At 35.4% G+C, this 24,533-nt stretch overlaps 3 protein-coding genes across 4 annotated transcripts in view; 1 reads left to right on the top strand and 2 right to left on the bottom strand.

The window, feature by feature from the left end:
* Nucleotides 1–24,533, top strand: part of LOC129790123 (WD repeat-containing protein 19) — an 829,031-nt gene that overhangs the window by 335,996 nt on the left and 468,502 nt on the right. The gene's annotated exons all lie outside the window — the stretch shown is intronic.
* LOC129790345 (uncharacterized) lies at nucleotides 10,466–12,428 on the bottom strand. Its single transcript, XM_055827823.1, has 2 exons — nucleotides 11,785–12,428; nucleotides 10,466–11,713 (listed from the first exon to the last, which is right to left on the bottom strand). Exons 1-2 carry the CDS (start codon nucleotides 12,137–12,139, stop codon nucleotides 11,139–11,141), a joined length of 930 nt encoding a protein of 309 aa, XP_055683798.1. The 5' UTR covers nucleotides 12,140–12,428; the 3' UTR covers nucleotides 10,466–11,138.
* Nucleotides 14,131–16,865, bottom strand: LOC129790308 (beta-1,3-glucan-binding protein 2-like). Of its 2 annotated transcripts, XM_055827775.1 has the most exons (3): nucleotides 15,921–16,808; nucleotides 14,961–15,053; nucleotides 14,131–14,780 (listed from the first exon to the last, which is right to left on the bottom strand). In XM_055827775.1, the coding sequence occupies exons 1-3, from the start codon at nucleotides 16,258–16,260 to the stop codon at nucleotides 14,281–14,283; spliced, it is 933 nt and encodes a 310-aa protein (XP_055683750.1). In that variant the 5' UTR covers nucleotides 16,261–16,808; the 3' UTR covers nucleotides 14,131–14,280. The 2 variants fall into 2 exon arrangements, with proteins under 2 accessions (XP_055683750.1, XP_055683749.1); XM_055827774.1 differs by having other exon boundaries at nucleotides 14,131–15,053; nucleotides 15,921–16,865.

The following is a 24,533-nucleotide window of genomic DNA, read 5'->3' as shown; positions in this document are numbered from 1 at the left end:
CATCTCATCCCCCCGCTCTCGCCCACAGTGATGTCTCCAGCATCGCAAGCCCATATACATATGCGGAGGATTTGTTTATACTATTCCTGCATATTTATGACATCCGATATGAGATGGTTAACTTTAGTATTCCCAATTTGCATTACATAAACTCGATGGTTTATTTTGCAACAACCACCCCAGCTCCTCCGTTAAAGGATACAATCCACCCTCTATGACTCTCTTTGCCCCACTGGACCGTGTATGATTGGAAAATTTTGTATCGAAATTCTTTTCATGATTTTCTATGAAAATTGACCTCATCTAGATGATTGAAAAATTCTCAGAATATCTTTTTCCATATAGTTCTTTGACTTTTATTCTTTCTTGTGCTTTTGTTCTTTTTGAAGAATAAGGAAAGTTTAATAATTTCTTTTGTTGGAGAGCTTTTCTGTTACATATAATATTGAATATTAATGTCTTAAAGCAAAACTTCAAAAACGTTAAAGTTAAAATTAAACAAATGTCCTTAATTTTAAGGATATTCTTAGATTTTCTTGTTGGAAAATTCCTCGGAAAAGCAGCCGAAAGAAAACAATGAAAACGCAATGTTTTTATAATAAGCTTGACGTTTCGGTTTGTCTTTGATTTCTGTTAGGATTTTATGTTGTTTCATAGATTAAATTTATAAATTTAATTAAATATATTTAGATTTAGAATATTCAATAAACTATTTTACCTCTTTTCCCCTCTCCACCAATAGTGTGAGATTCATCATTGTTCATTGTCTCTTCTCGACTGCTTTTCAGAAGAATTTTCCCAAAAACATTTCCATGCCCGTTAAGGATTTTGTAACGTAGGTAATCTTGATAAAAATATAGAAAACAATCAATTCTAATTTTTTTTTAAGTTCTTCCATTCTTTTTATCTGAAAAATACGCATCCCAGGCCAATAGTATGCTCTAAGCAATAAAAATTCAACAATTCAATGATCTATGTATCTCTTGATTTTTTTTGTGAAAACATTGCAGCATAAAGCACCAATCGAATAAAATTCCCAAAAGCTCTCGCCAAACAGGACGTGTCCTTTTAAAAAATTTATTACTCTCCGCACTCGATCTTCCTTCCTGCCGCGCGTCGAAAAACTGCCTGCGAATCCATCTTTAGCCACCCCCGCCCTCCAAAAATGTCTGGATTCGCTGGTATACAAGTGGATGGATGCTGAATTTTGAGCATGGAGCTTGTGCGAACACGGGAATTGTTTATCAATTCACTGGGAAAATTTTCTATGGTGTGAAAACGTCAAAGTTTCGTTGTTTATGAACCGAGGGAACACAGCGAATCTCGCACGCCCCACCGGAATCCATCCAAATTTAACCATACTCCTTCCTGTAAGAGCTACAATGGCCCAATAGTGTGGGAAGGGGGAGAGGGGATTCATGGTCCTCAAGGGGTAGATAAATGGAGGAATTTATGGGTGGGAGATTGAAGTTTTGGAACACAATTTGAAAGTGTGTTTAATTCACGCCCCAACACTATAGGGTTTATATAGCTGTAGGATAGGAAATTTGTCGGATAGCAATTCGAGAGAAGTTGCAAATATGCTCAAAGATATGTTGAAATTGCAGGGCAAAATTTATTATGGAAAAAAACTGCCTAACTCATGCATAAAATAAATTTATATTTTTACCAGGAAAGTTGTTAGAATTTTTAGCGATGTACCCCTTGGCGCTACCCCCTCGGGAGAGAACTGAGAAATTTTTTGGGGAGTTCCTCATGGCGCACAATGTATGGAATTTCCGCATAAAAGTTCGACTATCTATCATTTTTGTTGTCAATACACAAAATTTACATACAATGGCTACAACATTTTCACTTCATCTCCCGCCACCCTCCGCACCAGCTCCCACACATGTGCCATCTCGTTTTCTCGGGTGCTATAAATTTTTTTCTCACTTGCAAAACTTCATGTGAAATATTGCGAAAAATTCCCAAAGCCCCACATCTTCTGTCAATTATACGCGCCATCGGGCAAAAATTGAAGCCATTTTCTCTCGCGAAAATTCCCATCACACACCCCCATATATAGCGTAAGCATGTGTAGAAGAGTTTGGTATGGAAAATCACATACTTTATGGTGCGCAGAGTCTTGGGATTTTCGCGTGACTCAATGGGTTTGACATGGTGTGACATAAATATTTGGCATAATTCCCATAATCACTTCCTATCCCCTGCAATATATATACCAACCACCCTACGCACCCCCGCACCCATAGCACGGCACCACCCCGTCTAAATCACCGCAAACAATAGCGCATAATATCAATGTTTAATTAACTTAACTGTAATGCCTAATGCATAGTCCATTAATTTCCAATTGAACTAAATCAAATATTTAGTTGCAATATTCGTACCATCGAAATTTTATTAACTTTCCACGTTAATTAATGAGTGGATTGCACGTTATTCATTTTCCCTGCTACATACCGCATTCAATGGCAAATGAGTGCGCACCCCTGGAGATATTTTATCCCGCATATATACTGTAACTCCATCTGGAACCACCCCCGCACAGTCCTCATGGTTTTCCTGCAAATTGCAGACAATCATCCCCGAAATGAATGCAGCCATCAAATGAAATTTTATCACTCAGGACGGACTTTATTGGATTTCACTTGTCTGCACGGAATTTCTTTCTTCTGTCATACATGTCTTTTGCACTTCCACCCATAAAAGTTTGTCGTACAAAATAATGAGGATGTTGGAGCTGCACAAAAAAATCGCGCAAAATTTACGACAGTCGTATCCATGTAATACCCAACCATCAACAAGAAATTAGATCTCTCCGCGCCAACTTCCTAGTTGGAACTTTTTCATATCGTACCTTTTTCCCATGGCTTTTCCCTCAGCACTATCTCACTGCATTTGCTTATGTGTGCTAATTAAGAGGATCATTTTTTTTAGTGAAAGTTTAAGTAGAGAGCATGTTTGTTTGACAGTTTTTTTTTAAACTGGATTATGTAAGTTAATAAAGTTACATTAAATGGTGTTTATGTAAGTTAATTGTGGGAAAAATATTTAATTTAATAGAATAAAATGCGGATTTTGCCTTTGTTTTGTTTTTCATTTAATTTTATTTTGGATATTTCGATTTTTATGGTACGATCATCAGGTTCTATATAAAATAAATCAACTTTACTCAAAAAGATTTTAAGGGAAAAACTAACTACTAAATTCGTCTTTACTTTTCTAATCTTTCTAAGTTTTTTAAGCTAGGCTTAGGTTTACTACGCTAGGTCTAAGTTTTTGTTATTTTCGATTATTTTTTTATGTTCAGTCTAAGATTTTAAGCAATGCATCGGTCTTTTAAGCTAAGACTAAATCTTTTAAGGTAGGTCTACTTTTTAGGTTATGCCTAAGTCTTTTAAGCTAGGCTTAATTTTTCCAAGCTAGACCTAAGTTTTTTAATCTCGATTAAAGTTTTGGGTCAGGTTCTTAAGGTTTTAAGACTGGGTCAAGATGAAACGAGACCTACCATTGAAACCTTAATATCCTGATTAAAAAAAACTAAATTCCCTTCCAAAAAACTATAGTTTGCCTAATTTTTTTTAATCTGTTTTTAAGTCTGCTTAAAAAACATAAGCCTTAATATTTAGTAGAACACTTTACCCAAAAATAGCAACAGATGCAGTAAATGAAAAAAAGAAATTGTATTATTCTATTCTATTCATAACAGGAGACTAAAATAGCTGATCTGTGGTAAGAAAATCCACCCATAATCATTTAACCCCTGATTTACATGAATATTCATCATCCCTCAATAAGTAAGGGTATAATGTTGAGGGTGGATGTACCTTTTTCAAATCCGGGACAAAATCAACTTGCCAAAGGCGTTTAGATGACAAGAACACTCTCAATGTAGAAATGGGGTAAAAGAACAAAGAGAGGCACTCTTTTGAAAGAATTTAGGAAATGTAATAGCACATGTGAATCGATGGGGAAATGTCGAAAGAAGTAATTCAACACCCAAATACGTGTCTCATTACCGAACAACCCTTTGAGATGATTGAACAAATCAAACTCGACTTTTCCCATTACACACGGATTTTACCCCCCAATACTGAGAGATCATCCTCTAGTGTTGTCTTTCCCTAGTGGGGATGGGGGGTTGGCGCAATGGGGAGAACCACGAACATTAGCAGGAGATCAGCAAAAGTTTCCCTTGCAAACACTATTCCCGAAACAAAACTTAATTATCTGATTGATTGTTTGGTGATGGAGAAACTTTGGAGACTGCGAAACCCCGTCAGCAATTGGAGCTTCTTTAATCTCTCACCGGATATTCACGTCACTACCGGTGAAAGTTTTTCCCATGCTCCATCCGAAAGGAAGGTCCAATCTGGTATGGGTGGGAGGAAGGAACAATTTTCAGCAATTGATCGACCATAGAGAAAATTCTTCAGTATGGTCCCACTCCCCATATATTATCTATAGCAGCAAAACTCACAGGTCCTTGTGCCAAGGTTTAGGGATTGGGGATGGTGCAGAAAAAAGTTAAGGAATCTGGGGGTGTATTGGAATTGGATCCAACCCCAGTCAATGTGAATTTTATACATAATAAATATATGGTCACGCGCAAATGGCATTAGTGCAATTGATTTCCAATTTAGTACAATTCCCACGTCACGGAAATATAGCAGAACTACGTGACAGTCGGCTTTTCTCCTTTTTTTCATTCACTCCGGGGGTCCCACACTCCTCCTCCCCCATTCAGCCCCCCACATTTAGCCTCAATCATTCACACACACCCACGTTCGGCGAGGACGAAAATTCAATAGAATATTACATTACAGCCCTCCGTGGTATTAGACCGGCATCCAACTCTACTATATATGTTCCATCCCAACCCAACCCCTTAAACCCTCCTCTTCTCCCTCTCACCAACCCCACCCATTGAGAATCCCACCCAGAAACCATCCCATGAGATCGGTGAGAGGCGACACTGGAAAACTTCTCAATGTGATCCATAATAATTTGTCGACGACAAACCTGCCCGGCATCTTGGAAGCATCGCCACCACCCCATCCCGCGCCATCCGCATCGTCAATTCCAGAGACACACGGTGGCATTAGGATGTAATTGAATTGTAGTAAAATATTGCAAAAGGAGTTTAATTTTCCTCCAACGGTGAAATAGTGTCTGGAACAGCGGAGTCTCACCCGCCTGCAAGTGAAACCCAACACCCAAGAGAAAATGAACTGCATCGAATTAAGAGAAGAGTGCAGTTAAATTAAATTATTGTATATAGCATTTCGAGGGTTGGGAATGAGGTCACAAATTCATGTAATTTGTGCGATTTTATCATTCCCCATACCTTACATGGAACTTCTTGCTGCACCTAAAGAGGGGCAATACCAATTCAATTCAACTACATCTACTCGAATTTATCCTCAATTTTAACCAAGATCTTGTAAAATTCTATCCTCGAGTACAATCAATAGAACAAGCGAGAGTACAACGTTTCCTTTTGGGCAGTACATTCGTTGGAATGGATTGTTGGAAGACAAAGGTAAGTACGTGAATATTTTTGGGTACACCACGTTGCATGATAATTGCGAAGACTTTAAGTATTCTTTTATACTTTTCACATAAATAAATGTTTGGAGATTTATAAGAGAAAGTTAAAGGCAAATTAAAATAAAATGAGCTTTAAATTTTCTTTATAAATTTGTACTTTAAAAAAAGACACGAAAAAACAAACTCCTATCTCCCGCGTTTGAACGGAAAGTTTTCTCCCTGTCTATGTGTGGACTGACCTACCGCAGTGCGGTCGAAGATTCTACGGGATTGTATGCTATTAGGACGGGATCTCCGATTACTCATAGATTTGGAATTGGGCAGCCCGGGGGATGCAGTTCTGAATCATTCGTATGTTGAACAACTCTGCGACCGCATGAAGAGGATACAGTCATCCCCGCATAATCATCTCTCGGTTAAACTCTTCGCACTCATTAGTTTAAATGCGTAAGAAGAGCTTAGCCAAAAGATGATTAAGCGGGGTATGACTGTACACGATATAGGCCTGGGATCGACTAAAGAAAGTGGCGCACGGAATGAAGACGCGATATGATCGGATAGCCCTTCATCAACGGTACGAGAGAGGGAGACTAGTATGGCTCCAATCAAAAGGAAGAAAAGGAGAGATCTATTCAGATAGAAATATTTAGCGACTTATATTAGGAGAACTGAGTTATGGAAAAAAGACAGTAAAAGATGATTTTTTTTATTTCCCCAAAAGGGGAATTATATATAAAACTTTCCGTTCAAACCCGGGAGATAGGAGTTTGGTTTTTCGTGTCTTTTTTCAATCTAATTTTGTAAACAATTTTCAGGTTTTTGTGTGGTGGCCCAGATTGTTGGGGCTATGTTTAACGGACAGAGCTGAGAAGAAGAGAAATCACCAATCTTTTGACCACTGAAGAGCCGAAAGCTCTGGTGTTTTAATTTTAAATTATACCGATCCAAGGAAAAACCTGGAAATCTAAATCATATATTTCACGTCGGTAGAATCAACTAACTATAAAATACGCCAAGCAGTATCGGAGGTACACCAAATGAGTCATATGTTCAAAACGAGAGTTTGGAAATACTTATACAAAGATCGCCATCCAGGAGTGGCTTCACACTTAGAGAATAAAGGCCTAACCAAGCAACAGCGTCAAAAGACGCTGTTCGTTGTTTTTTCTCACTTGCTCCTTGTCAAATTGTATTGCGCTGTCACTGTCAAACAAGAAACGCGGTTTCTATGTTATATAACCGCCTTTCTTGTGTGACAGTGACAGCGCGATACAATTTGACAAGTAGCAAGTGAGAAAAAACAACGAACAGCGTCTTTTGACGCTGAAGTATGGTTAAGCTTTAAGGGTCAACGAGACGAAATCCTCGCATGTCTCCTTCACGCTGAAGAGGAGAAGATGCCCTCCAGTCTTCCTCAATGGCACAAAAATTCCTCAACACGATCATGTGAAATACCTGGGAATTCACATCGATAAAAAGTTGTCCTGGAAGCAGCACATTGAAACCAAGGCCTCTCAGTTGAAGCTACGCCTTTCCAAGTTAAATTGGCTCCTTGGTAGGCATGCCAAATTGTCTCTCTACTCAAAAACTCTGATCTATAAGGCGGTTATAAAACCAATATGGAAGTACGGCGTTCAAATTTGGGGCTCATGCAGTAAATCCAACCTCAGCATCTTGCAGCGTTTTCAAAGTAAACTCCTTAGGAGAATTTCTGGTGCTCCCTGGTACATCAGAAATGAAGCTATTGAGAGGGATCTAGAAGTTCCATCAGTGTACGAGGAAATCACAAATGCTAGTGTTCGTTACAAATCAAGAATCCTGACTCATCCAAACAATCTGGCCACTCGGCTGCTTACTGGGCCTAGGTACAAAAGGTTCAAAAGATTTGACCCTCTTGATCTCCCGTCTCGATGGGAACCCGTCCTCTGAGTGTTGCCCACAGGAAAGTCATGTTGATTGGGGATAGGACGCAGTGGCAGTTCTTACCAGTGTAATAGTGTTGTTTTGAAATTATTGTTGACTGTATTTGTTGTCTTTACTTATGTATTAGACAGATAGTGCAAATATAAGTCCATCGGCAGTGAAAAAAAAAACAAAATCTTATACAAAGAAATTAAACTATACTATCGAGTCGTATAAGTCTTTTTTTAGAAAGGTCCTAGTGTTTAAACATCTTTGCACAAATATTTCGGCATCTAATGCAATTCTTTTCATTTGGATAAACAGCAACATCTTAACTGTTTGAAATTAAATTTTAAATGGACAATCTCAATAAAATGAATTGCTTAAGTGAAAACATTTCACGTATTATGTTTGTTAATAAATTGTACAATATATTTTCAACAAGAAAAGATAATTGCTATTTTTGTTGGTGAAATATCTAACTTTCGCTGAATTGAAGATTTTTGCTCGTATATTTCCTTATGCTGGATGTCGTAAAAAATGTTCCAGACAGGTGGTGCAAAAAGTAATTGCGCGTGTAAACTTTTATTAGCTTATGCTTGATGTTTTAAAACAAAAATCTCTTTAACATTTCTCAATGTTTGTGGATGCTAAAAATGTTTGGCAATTTCTCATGCGAAGATTTACCAGGTACACCATCTCCCAACAACCGGTATTCATCTTGCAAGAAAACCCCTAGTAGAGTTACAGAAAGGATTATCGCTGTATAGAATCTTGAACCATTCACACTAATTAGACACTAATGGGTGGGAATTTTGTACAAAATCCATTTCATTGAATTGTTTTTCTGTTTTTTTTTCCACCATCTTCTCTGTATCATAGTCTGATCACAAATCACAACACAAAACCACGAAAAGAATGTAAAAATCCCAACCACAAACAACTCACTGATTGCGGATTTTAGCCAAAAAGGAATATAAGAAAAAAAATCAGGAGCAAGAAAAGGAAGTCAAGTGTGAGAAAATTGCGGCGAAAATGGGAAAAACTTAACAATGTGGAGTCACTTCAGCTTTCTTTCGTCTTTCCACACTGTTTGGGCTGTGATTCGTCTGTTGGATGTGGGAATGGGGTTTGAGGGGTCGATTAAATGAGAGCTTTTCAGTGACTTGGGAGTAAATCATAGGAAGAAAAGGAATTTCGTTGAGAATTTCAATGAAACAATTGACGAGAGAATTTCATGAGTTCTCTCAACCATATTCAACAATGAGTGGAAGAAAATGAACACACTTTTCCCATCCTCTACATTTTCCACATTGTACCGTTGAGCTTTCCTGGACAGAGTATAATTCCATGCGGGGGTTAGAGGAGGAGACCATTCATATCTCACCATGGTGGCTCAAATGAGAGGAATAAATAGCCCGGAGGAAAAGTCACAGCCAAAATGCTGGAGAAAAACCACATAAAATGTGGCTTTGGCACAGAAAAGAGGAAAAAGGTGTTGTGATTTTTTCCATCCATTCATTACAACTCCCACCCCTATCATTTTCCTGTGAGAAAAGTTGTACGAAGGGAAAGTACACCAAAACCCCTTAAGATTTTCTTCTCTTCATTCTCCATGCCATGGGGTAGCCAATGTTGTAAATTAGGCTACACGCAAAAACGAGGCAAAACGGAGAAATCCACCAACCCATCTTCTGGCCAACCACGTACAAAGGGCTCCTTTTTTTTTCTCTTGCTCTCCCCAGCTCCGGACTTCACTGACACCCCCGTCCCCAACCAAGCCCAAACCCCATTGCAACACCCCCACACAGCATTAGGGCATAACAACCAGGCCATGGGGGACTCGAAAGAGAATAAAATTTAATATAACGAGAGCCCTGCGAGATATTTTTATGTCAAAAGGATTTTAACGAAATTGTTCAGCACACGGAATATGCGGAGAAAATTGTCCAGAAAGGACGGAAAAGCGGAGGTCCTGTGTACGAGGTGTGGGTGCCAGTGAGGATAAAAAAAACGACAGTCCCTCCACGTTAACGACCTCTCTGTCCATTTCGTATTCAATGAAGCATTCTCGGCACTTTCTTTGCCTCCCTCCCAACCAAAAGCACCCACCACCTCATACCCAGAAATAGCCTTCCGGCTCTACTTTTCGGGGCAATGTGCACCTCAAAAAGGTCTCCCACTGGATTTTAAGTAAGGCACCCTCTGGCAATCTAATATTTTTCCACTACGGGGGCCAGAGATGTGCCAATTATCTACATTTTACGCTCTATTGCCCCACATGGTTGTGCCGCATTTATGTATGTACAACAACTTGCCATTCTGCCAGGATGGAGGAAGAAAGAGAAGTTGGACAATTATGTTGCTCTCGAGGAGCACTTTAGAGAGACCAAAGATGTTTGGCAATATTGCAGAATAAAGTTGAAAATTTATGAGTTGAAATTTATTGAAATTGAACCAAAAGTACTAAAACCATTTGTTAGTATCGGCAATGTTATAAAAATTGCCGAATTTAGCTAAATTTTGTCGTAAAGTACGTGCTTCTTAAATCGAATTTGAGCATATAGGGGGAGATGGGGCGAAGTTGATTATTTTAAGGGGTTAATATTGATAAAATTATTTTACTTTCATTAAACTTTTCTTAAGGATCAAATAATCCCATCTTAATGAAAAATGTATTTTTCTTAACTTTTTCTTGAGCTTTTTGTATTTTATTACTTACTGTACCCTGCTAGTGTTGCCTAATAAACTTCCTTTCAAACTGTGGACTCGGAAAAATTTCTTTGTTGACTAAAAGTGGCAAAAAACTGAATAAGATTCAATTAGATAAAGTAGTTTAGGAGTTTTTAAGAAAATTTTTAAGAATTTGGGTTTAAAATTGATTTTTTTGGATAACTTAATGTCAGATTTGTAAAATTTTGAAAAAAAAATGGATTTGGATCAAATATTATAAGTAAACAAAATATTTTCATTTTTGAAGAAAATAAAAGTGGAAAAACGGAAAATATTTTCTATTTTTTGCAATATTATTTATTCTTATTAAATGCACAAATGTTATACAAATGATTGTTAAATACATGAATAATTTGAAATCTTAAGAAAATATGGCTTATTAGATGTTTTTCTTTTTACTTTTTTATAATTTTTCCACAGTTATTTTATGACATAATTTTAGTAAAATTATTTTTAAAAAAATATGAAAGGACAAATAATTATTAAAAATCTTTTAATATCCTATTTAAGCGGAAAAATTTCACAAACAAAAGAAAATGTTTTTTTTTAAATCAATTTCAATATTTTATCGTTAAAAATTCATTGTTGGGAGAAAATGTAAAAATAAAGTAGATACTTCCCCATCCCAATATAAAAAGCCTAACGGCGGCATGCTGACAAAGAAGCAAGAGTCTCTTCGAGTCCAATCAATATTCACCCTCCCTGTTTATGCCAAACTTCTTTTGGAATGTTCTCTTTGCAATTTGTCCTAATGTCTGTTTAACATGCCCGTGAGGCTCCTCATTTCCTCCCCGTTTTGTCTTTTCAAGATTAAAATGGCATTTCATCCTATTTCGTGTTTTTTGTAGGCGGAGGGATGTGGGGGATGGGGGGTGGCCAACCACTCTGAAATCGACCCTATTTCCTTTGTGATAAGAAAGCACCCAAGGATATTAAATATAATCTTTCTATGGATCAGAAGGGTTATTCATAAGAATGTACCCCGCCTCGATCAATTTTGTCTCTTTTGCCTTCTGCAGAAGGAGTACCTTATCAGCCACTGAGGACACCTCGAAGACTATTTCTCCTTCAGATGGGTAGCGAACATTGCGAATTTTCGCACTGATATCGTCAATTGAGAGTTTTTCGCGCAAAAGTGCCTCGAGGAAATCCATGGGGAAGGGAATATCAGAGGGGAAATGACCCAGAAGAAGGAGTTCTCGGGATATTTGTGATCTTTTCTTGGAGTTAATTAGGTAATTAACCATCTCCTGAAGTGTACGAAGCTCCCTTTCCAACGGAGACACTTGAGCATCAACGTAAGATGCAACATCTCGTGTCCGATTGAGTTCGTGCTCAAGATTTGAGAGTTTTTCCTCAAAAGCTGCATCCTTTGAACTTTCCTGGGAATCATTTCCACTGGGATTGCTTCCTTCGGGGAAGTTGTAGTAGTGATAGTGATAGTGGTTGTGAACTGAAGGAGAGCAAACGCATTCAGGTGAGGCCGTTGAGGTAGATTCGCTATATATGCTACCGTTGGATGCTGCAAAGTAGGACGCTTTGTGAGAAATTGAGGGGAGAAAATTTAAAGATATTTTGTACAAAGATGCTCACCATCCGTGACTAATTGTGTACCCTCCATGTGATATCCAAGATTATTGAATTGGACGTAGATCCAGTAATTAATAACATCGTCACCTTTGATGATGACCCTTGGGTCAGTGAAAGTCCACCTGCTGTCCTTTGCTTCGTTCACAACGCCATTGATTGTCCCCTGCTGATTAACCCGAATCGCTTCATTGAGCGCGCCATGAAAGCCAAATAATCGAATTCCCGCCACATCCGGTATGGAGACCCTCAGTCCATGGGGATGCAGCACTTCAAAGTGCGCCTTTGGTATGACAAAGCATTCTCCATGGACCACCAGAATGCCCCAAAGCGCCACAAACAACCAATAATTCCCTCCCATTTTTCAACACAAATTAACCGTCTCAAAAATGTTTCTTTCACCTGTAATTCTACTTTTTTTTTATCCGTCGCAACAGCGAAAAAAGAATTAAGCACCAACTCTAATTCACAGACAATCATCAACTGCCGCGAAATACTCAAATACAACTCGCCTTTAATGCTCGAATGACATCACACGCCAACATAGGGGAAAAAACACTTGGAAATCGTGATTTTAATTTTCCTCTCATTCCATTTCGCCAGCACTATTCTAGCACATAGACATGCTTCTTAGCACATCTGAGTGCCCAAGAGGTTATCGAATGGGTTTTATTGTGACGGTGTTTGCGGAGTGAAGTTAAACAAAAAATCCCGCGCATCACAAGAGGGGGCAATTGCCATGTTAAATCTTCACACATTCAAATGATTTACAGAGTGATGAAATTGATATGTGTCGGATGGGTCGGATGTGCTAGACATGCAACGTGCAAAATTTCTTAAGAGCACCATTAGAGATTTTTTTTTAAATTAAAGACCGATACCGATAAACTAAATATTATATTGAAATAATTTAAGTTTATTGAACAGAGGTGTAGTCAGGGAGTATTTGAGCGTTTAAACACCCCCTAAAAGCTCAAGCAGTTTAAGCTTTTTTTTTTTAAGTCGAAAGAAGTTGTTTTTATATTAAAAATTGCATTACAAAAATATAGAAATAGAGTTCTTAAATATTTTAAAAAACAAAAAGTTAGAAAATATACAAATATTTAAAAAAAAATCTTAAACTTAGAAGAACAAAACTTTAAAAAAGATATCGTAAAACGTATAAAAAAGAATCACTAAACGTTTAAAAAAAAATGTCAAACGATATCTTAAACGATCGAAAATAAGCTACGAATGTCAAAAAATAAAAAAAACATTAAGTTATGAAAAGAAACGTTAAACGCTAAGAAAAACTTTTAAACGTTAGAAAAAGTTAAACGTTAAAACAAGTTAAAAAAAAAAGAAACATCAAAGATTGAAAAGAAACGTCAAACGGTAAAAATCCATGAAACGTTAGAAAAAAGTCAAACGTAGAATATTTATATGAAATATTAGAAAAAACGTCAAAAAACGTCAAATATTAAAGAAGAAAAATATAGAAAAAAAAGAAACGTCAAACTTAAAAAAATAACATAAAACGTTAAAAAAAATGTCAAAGCTTTTTAAATAAATGTCAAGTGATTTTTTAATACATTTTCAATATATTTAAAATTAAAAAATAAATTAAATCCAAACACCTTCTTGAAGATTCCAATCTACGTTCCTTTTTGTTATCTATCTTTCCTTTAAAATTGTTGATAAAATCTGAGTTATCTAAATTCTAATCTGATTTTTCTAGCTTTGATTCTTTCTACTATAGTCAGATTCAAACTCAATCTACATAGTATCCACAGAGTTAACAAAAAAAACCCACTCTTTAGTACTCAAACAATCAGATTTTCCATCCAATTCTCCGATATGTTCTACAATTGACATTACACCAGAACGAACTTCCATTCTTGACCCAAATCCCCATTGGGACGACGAATTGAATCCCATTGAGGGAACATTGGATTTTTTGATCGATTGACTGTGAAAGAATCTGCGTGAAATTACTCCGTATTTGCCATTCAAACCACTTCCCTCGCATTGTTGGGGCAGAACTATGTACGTACAATGTGCAGAATGGTCCGAGTCAACAATAGGGGATGTATCGGAAGTTTAAGAGCGGAAGATTGACTTTGTCTGTGTCGCGCAAGAAAAGTGGCGCCAAGTTGGGAAGGTAAATCCACACAGAGTTTTAAAATGTACATCACTAAATTAAACGTGATGAAGTGTGGCAAAACACGCAGAGTTGTCCACAGCGTGTTAATGAACACGTAAATTTGCAGACATTTGAGCAACAAGAAGTGTGGAATAGTGTCTCTTTTTTTCACCTCTTCGGGAGCACACCGCTCTGGGGCTTTGACCGTTGATTCAAAATAAAAACCATGATTCTCTTTTTTCTCTTTTCTTTTTTTGAGGATGAACTGGTTACATTTAAATTGTCTTAAATTACATTATAATTCATTCATGATAAAATGCAAACATTACGGCAAAATGAGTTTCATTTGAGGAAGTGTAACGTACATATGCGAAGGCAGTTTAACTTTCCCCAAAACGGACATCTATGGCGGGATCGGGACCGTCAATGATGGGTGCTGGTGATGATGATACCGGGAAGATTTCATTCTCATCATCTTGATAGTTAATTATGCGAATCTTTGACCTCTCGAGACGTTTCGATCGCAGAAGAATCCTGAATTTGTCCGTTGTTGAGGTCATCTCGAAGAGGATCGCTCCGTGAACGGTTGTCGTAGCATTCAGGATTCTCAGTTTTAAATCATCCAAGTCCAGTTTGTCAGTTAGAATGGTTCTGATTAGCTCATAGGGATTGTCACCAGGTGGAAGGACTCCAGTCAACAGAAGCTTCCTGCCGTAGTTGAGTTTCTCCAGCATCTGCCCGAGGACATCATTGAGTGATTCGAAGTCTTCTTTAATCCTCTCAGTTACATTAATGGCACCCTGTAGCTGTTGACGTGTCTCACTTAGCTTCTCATTCACCTTCTGGATTTCCTTGTCGCAGAAGCACACCCCAGATGGGCCTGTTGGAAAGGGGAACGGTGTTGGGGGTTTTGGATAATTAGGTGGTGCTGGGAAGGAAGGTGCTGAGGGAAAGGTCGGTGGTCGCCAACCGTAGTGACCGTGCCCGAAGCGCCTGTTGCCCTCATCTTCATGGTGATGGTGATGGTGATAATGGTGCTGGTAGTGACTAGAATTCTCACCCTTTATGCGTCTCCGTCCGAACTTCTGGGTCTCCACCTGAACTTCCTCCTCAGACGAATCAACTTCGAAAGCTTCGCATCTATTGCTGAAAGCTGCAATGAAAGTTTCAGCATTATATCGGTATTAGAAAAAAAATGTAAAATAAAATTAATTTTATGGCTTCATAATTCAATGCAGTTTTTTCAGTTAATTTAAATTTTTTTTTTGGCTAATATTTGTTGATGGACCATTAAAAAATTCACCCTAAATATCGTTTTTATTGAATAATCTTGAAAATAATGTCTCAATTTTCATGATTGACTAATTCCTCCCCACTTTCCCCTATTAATATCTTAATAATTCAATTTTCTTTCAAATTATCGTTAAAAATCAATAAAATTTCTCATATTTTATTGCTAAATAAATGATTTTACGATAATTTCTTAAACAAATGATCTTAATTATCAGATTTACATATATTTCGAGTATGTGAAATATATCGAAATATTTTATGCAAATAATGCAACGGGTTCAATTAACTTGAAGCTGCAAAATTATTTTGACCTCTTTTATTAAAAATTTATTTTTTTTAACTTATCAGACATTTAAAGAGTCACAAAAAGTCGTTTACATACATATGTATGTATCTATGTACATTTTGCATCATTATGTGTACAACTTTTTTTTAAATAAAAAATATATATTGATCCACCCTGTACTTTGATCATTAATTTTATTATTTATTGCCATTCCATGAATATTTCTCACATTAATATGGAAGAAATTTTAACAATAAAAAAAAATCTCAGTTGTATTTACATTTCATAAGTATTCTACATACACAGAAAATACCAAATATTTCACTTGTGGACCACACACAATAAAGTTTTAATAAAAATATCATCTCAAGATCCACTGAATAAATATTTTCTCACTCACATTCGCATTTTTGTTCATTTTTTTTTGGAGTTTCTTCTTACCATTAATTGTGTATTTCATGACGTCTGAGCGATAACCGAGCCCGCGATGTTGAACGTAGATCCAGTAGTTGATTGTATCGCCCAATGTGAAGGATTCTGCGGTGGTCTCGAACACCCACCTTCCTGTTGTCTTCCGGGTTACATCTTTGGACATGAGCCCAGCTTCGGTTTCCCCAATGGGGTGATTTATATTCCCATGGAAGGCAAACAACTGCACACCCGGACTATCGGGGATCGAGACCCTAAGGGCCTGTGGACAGACCTCAACGATAGGGCTCTGTATGCGATAGGACACCACAGCACTTGCACACAAAAATAGAAGGAGCACATTCGTCCACATTGTGACTGATCTTCTTGCGTTCAGGCAAAGAACTGAGTTGGTGTGCCACAAATGTTGCGCCTTTATCGTACTAAATACACAAAAAATGTACAACAATAAAAATTCCAAAAAAGAGAGTCAATGTGTCTCGCTTTTTGACTCAATAAATGGGATGGATATAGCCACAATTGCTGAAGACCTTCGAATCTTTAAGCACTCTTTTGCATTCCGCACGGTGCTGCACACTGTGACCACTCGCACTGTTCAATCACATATTACAATACCCATAAGCATAACAGTTTAGGAGGTTATCACGGAATTATCACCAACGAATTTATTTGTGTCAGAAGATAAATTCACAATCTGGAGGGATTTTGCTGTGGGATTTGATGAAAAATCCCGGCACGGTGTTCCCTGAAAATTCCCCCCGCAAAACTAACAAAGCAGAATTCCTTCTTCGTGAATATTTCGTAAAATTTTTTCCCCACATGCGGAGCTCTCACACCGAACCGGAGCTCACACAACTAATGCGACACTAATGACTGACCAGCACCAACTGACGCCACATGATCACGTCGATCGCTTAGTTGCGTTAGTCAGCACGGAAGCTTTGGAGAAATCCCACCACTACATACTGTCTGGGGGACTTTTATGACTCCCCGCAGTACTCTCTCTTTCATTTCATTCACAAAACCCCTGAGATTTTTGAACAAACACCCCAAGAACTCACCTCCGGGCATCTACATAAAAATCATCCAAAACTATAACCTTGACTGAAGATCATTCAAATTCCAATAAATATTTCAATATAATTAGTTGCGCACTTCATGGAAATTTATCTAATATTATGCTAATTTGCGGTGGTGTACAAACACCAGCACGATTTTTCAGTGGAAATGGTAAAACAGGTGTTCTCAGATTTTTACCTGACCAGGCACTCGCGTTCAGCAGACACTAAATCATTTCTATTAAATTGCATTTACTCTTTTAATTATAGACGCTTATTGGGAGAAATATTCAAAAAATAAAGGAGTTTATTAATTTTTTTTTATGTTTTCATGATCATCATTGGAAAATTTATCTTATACTCGGAAAATTCTTCAGAAGGTCATAAAATATTTGATAAAAATTAATCAAACAGGTTTTCCGTGTTTTTCTTTAAGGGTAATAAATAATTATTTGCAGGATAAAAAATTATGTAAAAAATTGAAAAAGGGAAAATTTTAAAAGTTAGCAAAAACCATCAAATTTTCGAAAACTAATGATAAATGTTAAAAAAAAGAAAAGTCACTTTTTTTTTTATAATTGTAAAAACAAATTGTCAAATAGATTCGATTGCAGCAAAAAAAAAATTATTTGAATAGATTTCTAGTTACGCCTCTATTGACTTCTTATAATTGCTATGAGATTATGATTTTTCTTATCAGTCCTAAAGAAATAAATTTAAAAAATAAGTGTTCAATTATTTATTAATATTCTTTCGTAACATCATTGGAAATAAATTCATTTAAGGAAATTATGATTTTTCTTATCATCCAGTTGACCTCTGAATAACAAGGAAAATCTGATATAGATAATTCATGATTCTCTATAATGTACAGTCAGGTATTGATTAACGTCGCATGGGATATACTCTTTCAACTCATTATTATTAATGGGTGGAAAGAGTATATCCCATGCGACGTTAACCAATACCTGACTGTATTTTCCCGATTTTCCCTGATCGCATTTTTCTATAATACAATGAGAGCCTCAAAATGAGTAATCTCCTTTTTTTTAAATCTCACAATGAGCCATTAAATTATCAATCCGGATATTTTAATAATACTAAATTCTTAAATCTTGTGTTCAAATAGTGTAATTAAGGAAAATTGCCAGAAGAAGAAATTTGGGTTTTTTTCCATGGTTGGGCAATTTCAAAGCTGCAGAAAAAATCTCCGCGTAAAATTTACTTTGTCAGCCATGATCTTGAGGGTCATTGACAAACGTTGCGTGTTCTTGTGTAAAGAAAATAAAGATTTCTCTCAAGAAAAAAAAATTGCTAAGAATAATTGCAAGAAATAATAACTTTGTAATTCTGAGAGTTGGCATGAGTTTCAAAAGAAATAAATCTTATTATTTGTAATCAAAAAATCAGATTTTCTTGGATTTGTTTGTAGCCTAATTCCATGAAAATATAAGAGTTTAATTCAATTTTTTGCATTTATTTTGCCAAGTTTTTTTTTATAACAAAAATATCTTAATTTTTCTTATTATTTTGCATTTTTTTTTACAATTCATAAAACTTTTTTTTTAAGATTTTTTTTATTTAAGTCAAGAGGTCGGATTTGCACCATGCTCCTTGATAGGTCTTCTTCATAAGAGAACGACCGACTCAATGAATCTAAACGAATGAATTATTACCTAAATTAATCTTTTCTTCTGTTAAAATTTACGTAAATGGATTATTTTCTGGTTTTGAGATTTACATTGTAAAACAATAGAAGCCTACACACAGAGAAATTTTGATCAAAAGTGGCAGTGAAATTGTCAATTTTTGCGAGTGTGCCACTCGCATTCGTTAATGACGAGTATTTCCTATATTGTTTACATTGGAGAGTGCGAATCAAACTGAGGTTATGTGCGAATATCTCACTCGCATTCGACTAATACGAATAATTTTTCTGTGTGTAGACAACACAATAAATAATCTTAAACAGAAAAGTTTACATTCAATTTGTCAATTTAGGAACTGTGATTTATTTTTGTACCTTCTTCAACATTTTAACTTGTAAAAAAATCAAAATAAATAAATTCTTAAGGCAGAATAAATTAAGCGTTTAGAGAAATTCATGTACATAGTTTGGGGAAAAACCAAGGAAAGAAATAAAAATTCGCTAATAAATCGTTTTGTTTGTCACACAATAATATTTTCTCGCGGCTTTCAAGCGTGTGAACGATTAAGGAGTTCTAGGTCAAAGACTCAAGTCGATAAATCACTGAAAAATATTAGAGACCGTTTTGCGTAACCAATCCATTCGAATGGTGAGGTGTCTTTTCCATTTATCAAAGAAATCGACAATATAATTAGTTTTTTTTTTCACTTCATTTTCATCTCATTGCAAAACTTTTAATAGGTAACGTCTTGTGCTTAAAATACTTTATTCAAATGGTGGGATTTTATCTGGGCAAAGAAAAAGCTTTCAAATCGAATGATTTTTTTTAAATTTTATCTAAACGCTTTTTACTTAAAATTAATTTTTATTTTTTTTTAGTATGACTTTTCTTTCTACCTCAAATTAAACATCAATGTCACATCGACATATATTTCCCCCCAGCTACAATCCCCCCGAATAAATCCATTTCCAACACGATACATGAATATGGTGGAGTTATTAAAATTAATAATGTGTTTAGTAGATATTTTATGGGATGCATTGAGAAATAATAAAGCAAGACATTCATTAAAATTCATTGATCGTTTTCACCTTAATCCAAATTTAGATCGAAAGTCGATTTCAATTTTTTATCTTTTTTCATTGCAAAAAAAGCACTTACATAAAAAATTTAATAACATCTCCGTGACATTTTTTTCCACAATCTTTCTCGCTGTTGCTCATCGTGCTGATCAATCAAAAACGCGTGGTGGGGGCGGGGAGTTTGCATAAAATGAATAAATTTTCCGAATATGCATTTTTTATCCATTTCAATGGTGGGGGGGGGACCAACAAAAAAAAAGGACGCATCCCGAGTAAAGCCATCAAGTTGGTGAAATCGAACGAATTGCTAGCGAAATAGGGATAGCGTGGATTTTTTTTAGTTAGCCGAAGGTTTTTTTTAACGCTGGGAAAATGCATTGAAAAAACATTTGGAGGTAGAGATTGAGGGGTGCTTTTATTCGTGTGCTTGCACAGAATCCCCAAGCGGTCCTAGAAATTTATTAATAACATCCCTCGACACCAAGAAGATTTATTCACAATCACGAACACCGAATTGGGTGGAAAAGCGGCAAACGGGGTATGCGACAGGCTTCGAAGGGATTTTCCAGAAAGGATCACGCTGGAGGGCTCAAACATCATTTTCAGATTGACTTGATGTGTGTGCTTGTGATTGTTGAGCGACAGATTTGTGGGGGATGGGGTGAAAATGGTGGGAATTGATGGTGCCATAAGGGAGGAATGGGGCTCTGAGAGGCTTTATGCCCTAGATTTCATATTTTACCATTATCTGGCTTGACTGAAAGATAATCCCGCCTCTGCTTGACAAACTAACACTTCTCCAAGGAAGGATTCGAATGCCTCTAAAATCTCCTTCACTGAGAACCAATCGAAATTCCAATATTAAATTTACAACAAGCCAACAAGCATTAAACTGCATTACAGAACTAATTTAAAAATGCAAATTGTGGCTTTAAATGATTTTATCAGAAAGATCCTTTAAAAAATTGAAGAAGAATTATGTATAAAAGTCCATATAATTAAAGCTTTTTCGGCTTTCCTTATTTAATACTAAATGACATTCAAGGATTTTCTTTTTCGAAGACTTTCAAATAAAATTCAAATTGTCTCACTAAGAAGACACACAACCATTACCCGGATGAATTTCAAGGAAAATTTTCTTAAGAAGTGTAATGATTTTAGCACAAAACATCATTTCCAATTTAAATATTTCTCCCTGGGAATCCTTCTTGCATAATTTGTGAATTACTTGTATCACTGGAATGTTGTCTCTCACAACAAACCAAAAAGTACCTTCTGAAATCTGTGGGAGTGGCTGTGGAGAGTATAGGGTGTCTCAAAAGTACAGTTTTGCCGTTTAATTAAATCTTTAAATTATTATGAGATGTAAATTATCAAATTTATAAATTATAATGATTTATTCCAATTTTAAAGAGAAATACTTTTTTTTATAAAACATTGAACAAATATAGCTGATATATTATATACATAGTATACCTACATAGCATTTGCAGCTTTAAAGAACTCAGTATATAGCTGGAATCTGGAAAAGGTGAAAAAAAAACAAATATGTTAATGCAGGAAAAAATTTGAATTTCTATGTATTGAAACAATGTTTTTAATGGCTTAAAAATGTTTGTTTTGGATTAACCAATAAAATTTTTCTAGTTGTAATTGTAGACTATATCGAATGATCTCGCGATTCTTCTGTGGAATGCATTTATGTGAATGCACAAAATCACGCGAAAATGTTCTCTCTGAGTAATTTCACATCTGCTTGGAAGTCTAAGCTCTGAAAATCGGACTTTTCGAAGCTTTGAATTGAATAGTTGGGAAAAATCGAAGAATCGTAAAAACTTATTCGTTTTTTAAACGAAAGAAGCTTCGATATAAGAATCGATGTTTAGATCGATAAAGCTCGTGTCATATTAGAAATTCCACATTCATCGCTCCAAAACTCTTTCAACATGGCCTGATTTCCTCTTTGAATAGTTAATAAGGTATATAAATTGTTTAACTTTAAAGTCAATAATAAATTTATTTAGGTACTGAAGTTAATATCCCATCGAAGTGGAGCTTGTCTGTGGGTTGAAATTCAATTTATCAGTTGTATTAGATAATAAAAGAGTTGAGAATTATTGGTTTTATACATATTTCAAAGACAGTAAAACAACTTTTTATTTCTTATAATTTTACAATTACAAAAATTGTGATCTTTTTGGTGTATCTTTGGTGTCTAAAATTAAAACTACAAATAATTTTCTCCTCAGGTTTCTAACCTTTTTATAATTTAGAGAAAAAAGTAGCCCTAGTAAGGATCTAGTGTAATTTTGTGCCAATTTTTATGTGGAAAAAAACACTTAAAAATTTTGTTATAGTTGCTGACAAATAATCAAGACTCTTTCATCATACGTTTCCAACTTTAATCAACTTTTAACTTTAAAAACAAAACATCAAAACGTAGCTACGATAATATATTTTTGATTCTAAAAAATTCCCTCAAAATTAATATTCTTTTCAATACATTTATATTCTTTACCGTAAATAAATACTTACATTCTTCTTTGATTAAGTAAGAAATGTGTACAAAACGGCACTATATGAGAAGCAGAGCTTCATAATTTGAAGAAACATTACGAAATCAATGTCGTACATTCCCGCAGCTTTCAATCCAAAAGCATTCTGTGAAATCATCATCATTATAAGTAGAGCTTTTTGATCCATAACATCTAATTCGTACCATTTTGTTTGGTACAAATCCCTAAAAATTCTTTCGGATTTGTTAAAAATCAGCTGCCCGAAGAAGCAAAAGAGAGCAAATTGGGCAAGAACACTCCATAAAAGTGACCAAAAAAATAAATTTGTCAACGAATGCATAAGAAAGTAAAAACTAAATAGCATCAATAAAACACTTGTGAGAAGCTGAACTGATAGGGCATAGTAGAAAACATCACAAAAATCATTAAACTTCATTAAAATTCCAACATGAAGATTAACGATGGCTGGCAAAATTTTTTCAGCGGTAGCTAGAATGTTGGTGCTATCGTTGAGCTTTGCAATTAGCTGGCTCAAGATGTTCAAAGCTCCAATAGAGTAGATTCCAATGAAGAGTATTGTACATTCTGAGATGAAGAAATTATAAATATTATATAAAACTGTGATAGATCCGGCTAAACGATGCATTGCTGTGTTATTTTGGCTAACAAATGGTATTTGAGAAGGTATTTTATCAGATGTCAAGTAAAAAATTAAATTAAACAGTAATGATGATGCGTAAATGAAAGCCAAGCATCTGAAAAAAATTAAAATGCATTTTATGCATTAATAATATAGTGTTCTAATGGATAAGCAATAATCTTTGCACTCTCACCTCATTACTAAATCACAAATCTTGTAAGTTTTCTTGAAATTTTCAGCATAAATCGTGGAAATGAGATCATGTTCTTGCACTCGTTGCAATTCGTGGAACCACTCAAAGATTTCATCAATTTGATCACCATGCAGGACAATTGAAAGAATTTTCGTGACTACTTGCAAATAACCAGTCACCATAAAGACAGTAATGCACATAATTACAAAATCTCCATCGTTGTTGAGCAATCGTGTAACAAATGGTACAATTGAGAGAACTCCCAGAAAAAATGAACAAAACGGGATAAGAACTTTTTTGTATTCTTCAAAGAATTTATCTGAGAAAACTAGAGCTGAAAACTTTCGAGAACCTCTCAATTTACTCACAATTTCATCATATTTCACACGAGTTTCGTTAATAGACATTTTAGCGAGTTTTTTTTCTAATAAAATAGGGATTTAACGTGTTACTCCTAGAAGCTTCTATTACAAACTAACATTATAATAGATTATAATGCTATTGCAAGGTGCGAAAATCAAATTTTAAATATTTTATAGACCACTTGAAGTTCTTAATAGTTCAAGGAAAAATTCCCTTGATGGAAAATAATAAAGGGAATTATTTATTAATGCTCATTATACTGGGAAAGTATTAATTTTTAATGAAAGCAAAGACATTCGAGTGCCATCGATCTATTTGTTGCCCTTCCCAAAGAATTAGTTCGGGCATACTTTGTGCTAGAAAAGTCAATAAAAACGCGTCCTCCAGTTATGAATTTTATGGTATTTTACAATGTGCAAAGCTTAAATTTATTATAACTGAAAATTTTTAAATAACTGAGTCAGAGTAACTCAGGTACAATTTAACATATACGAATAATCTAATTACTTTTAATATTTTAAAAGAGAATGACTTATTAATTATTCTAAAATTGAAACAGTGAAGTGATAATTTTGTTGAAAGACTATTTAGAAGTTATCTCTAAAAACTTTTGATGCTTTTATAAGCTTCAAAACATTTTAATTGCCACCGTTCTTTGGAAGCTTCTTACGTATTCGCTCTCTTTGGAAGCTTTCTGAGCTTTCTGAGCCTTACGAGGTTGCCTTTCAGGGAGAAAATTTTCTTCCACTCGAACTCTGTTTAAACACCAGGTAACATATATATTCGAACAATTCCCCCATCTAGTGAATTTCATGTGCATCTCCCTTGCAACATTCTCGTTGAATTAGGTTAAAATGGAGTTTATTTGCCTCTTTTTTTCTCTCCATGTTAAATGAACAAATAGAGGGTATATGTGGAATGAATTTATCGATGAGAGTTTCATACACACGTAGAAAAAAAGCTCTCAATTTCCTCAAAAATAAAAGCTCGGCAAATGTACAATTATGTGGCGCGAGTACTTTTAGAGAGCTTTGAAATGTGCAATGAAATAAAATTAATAGGGAAGCATTTTGGTTAAAATTGTAAAATGACAAAAAAGAATCAATGTGGAACATTTTATTTTG

This window comes from Lutzomyia longipalpis, chromosome 2 (assembly GCF_024334085.1).
Source record: "Lutzomyia longipalpis isolate SR_M1_2022 chromosome 2, ASM2433408v1".
NCBI lineage: Eukaryota > Metazoa > Arthropoda > Insecta > Diptera > Psychodidae > Lutzomyia > Lutzomyia longipalpis.
This window is presented reverse-complemented; position numbering and strand designations above follow the sequence as displayed.

Coding starts and splice junctions, on each gene's coding strand:
- LOC129790345 (XM_055827823.1), bottom strand. CDS start 12,139: ATGGGAGGGAATTATTGGTTGTTTGTGGCGCTTTGGGGCATTCTGGTG. Junction 11,714..11,784: donor TACACAATTAGTCACGGATG/GTGAGCATCTTT, acceptor CCTACTTTGCAG/CATCCAACGGTAGCATATAT.
- LOC129790308 (XM_055827774.1), bottom strand. CDS start 16,260: ATGTGGACGAATGTGCTCCTTCTATTTTTGTGTGCAAGTGCTGTGGTG. Junction 15,054..15,920: donor CATGAAATACACAATTAATG/GTAAGAAGAAAC, acceptor CTTTCATTGCAG/CTTTCAGCAATAGATGCGAA.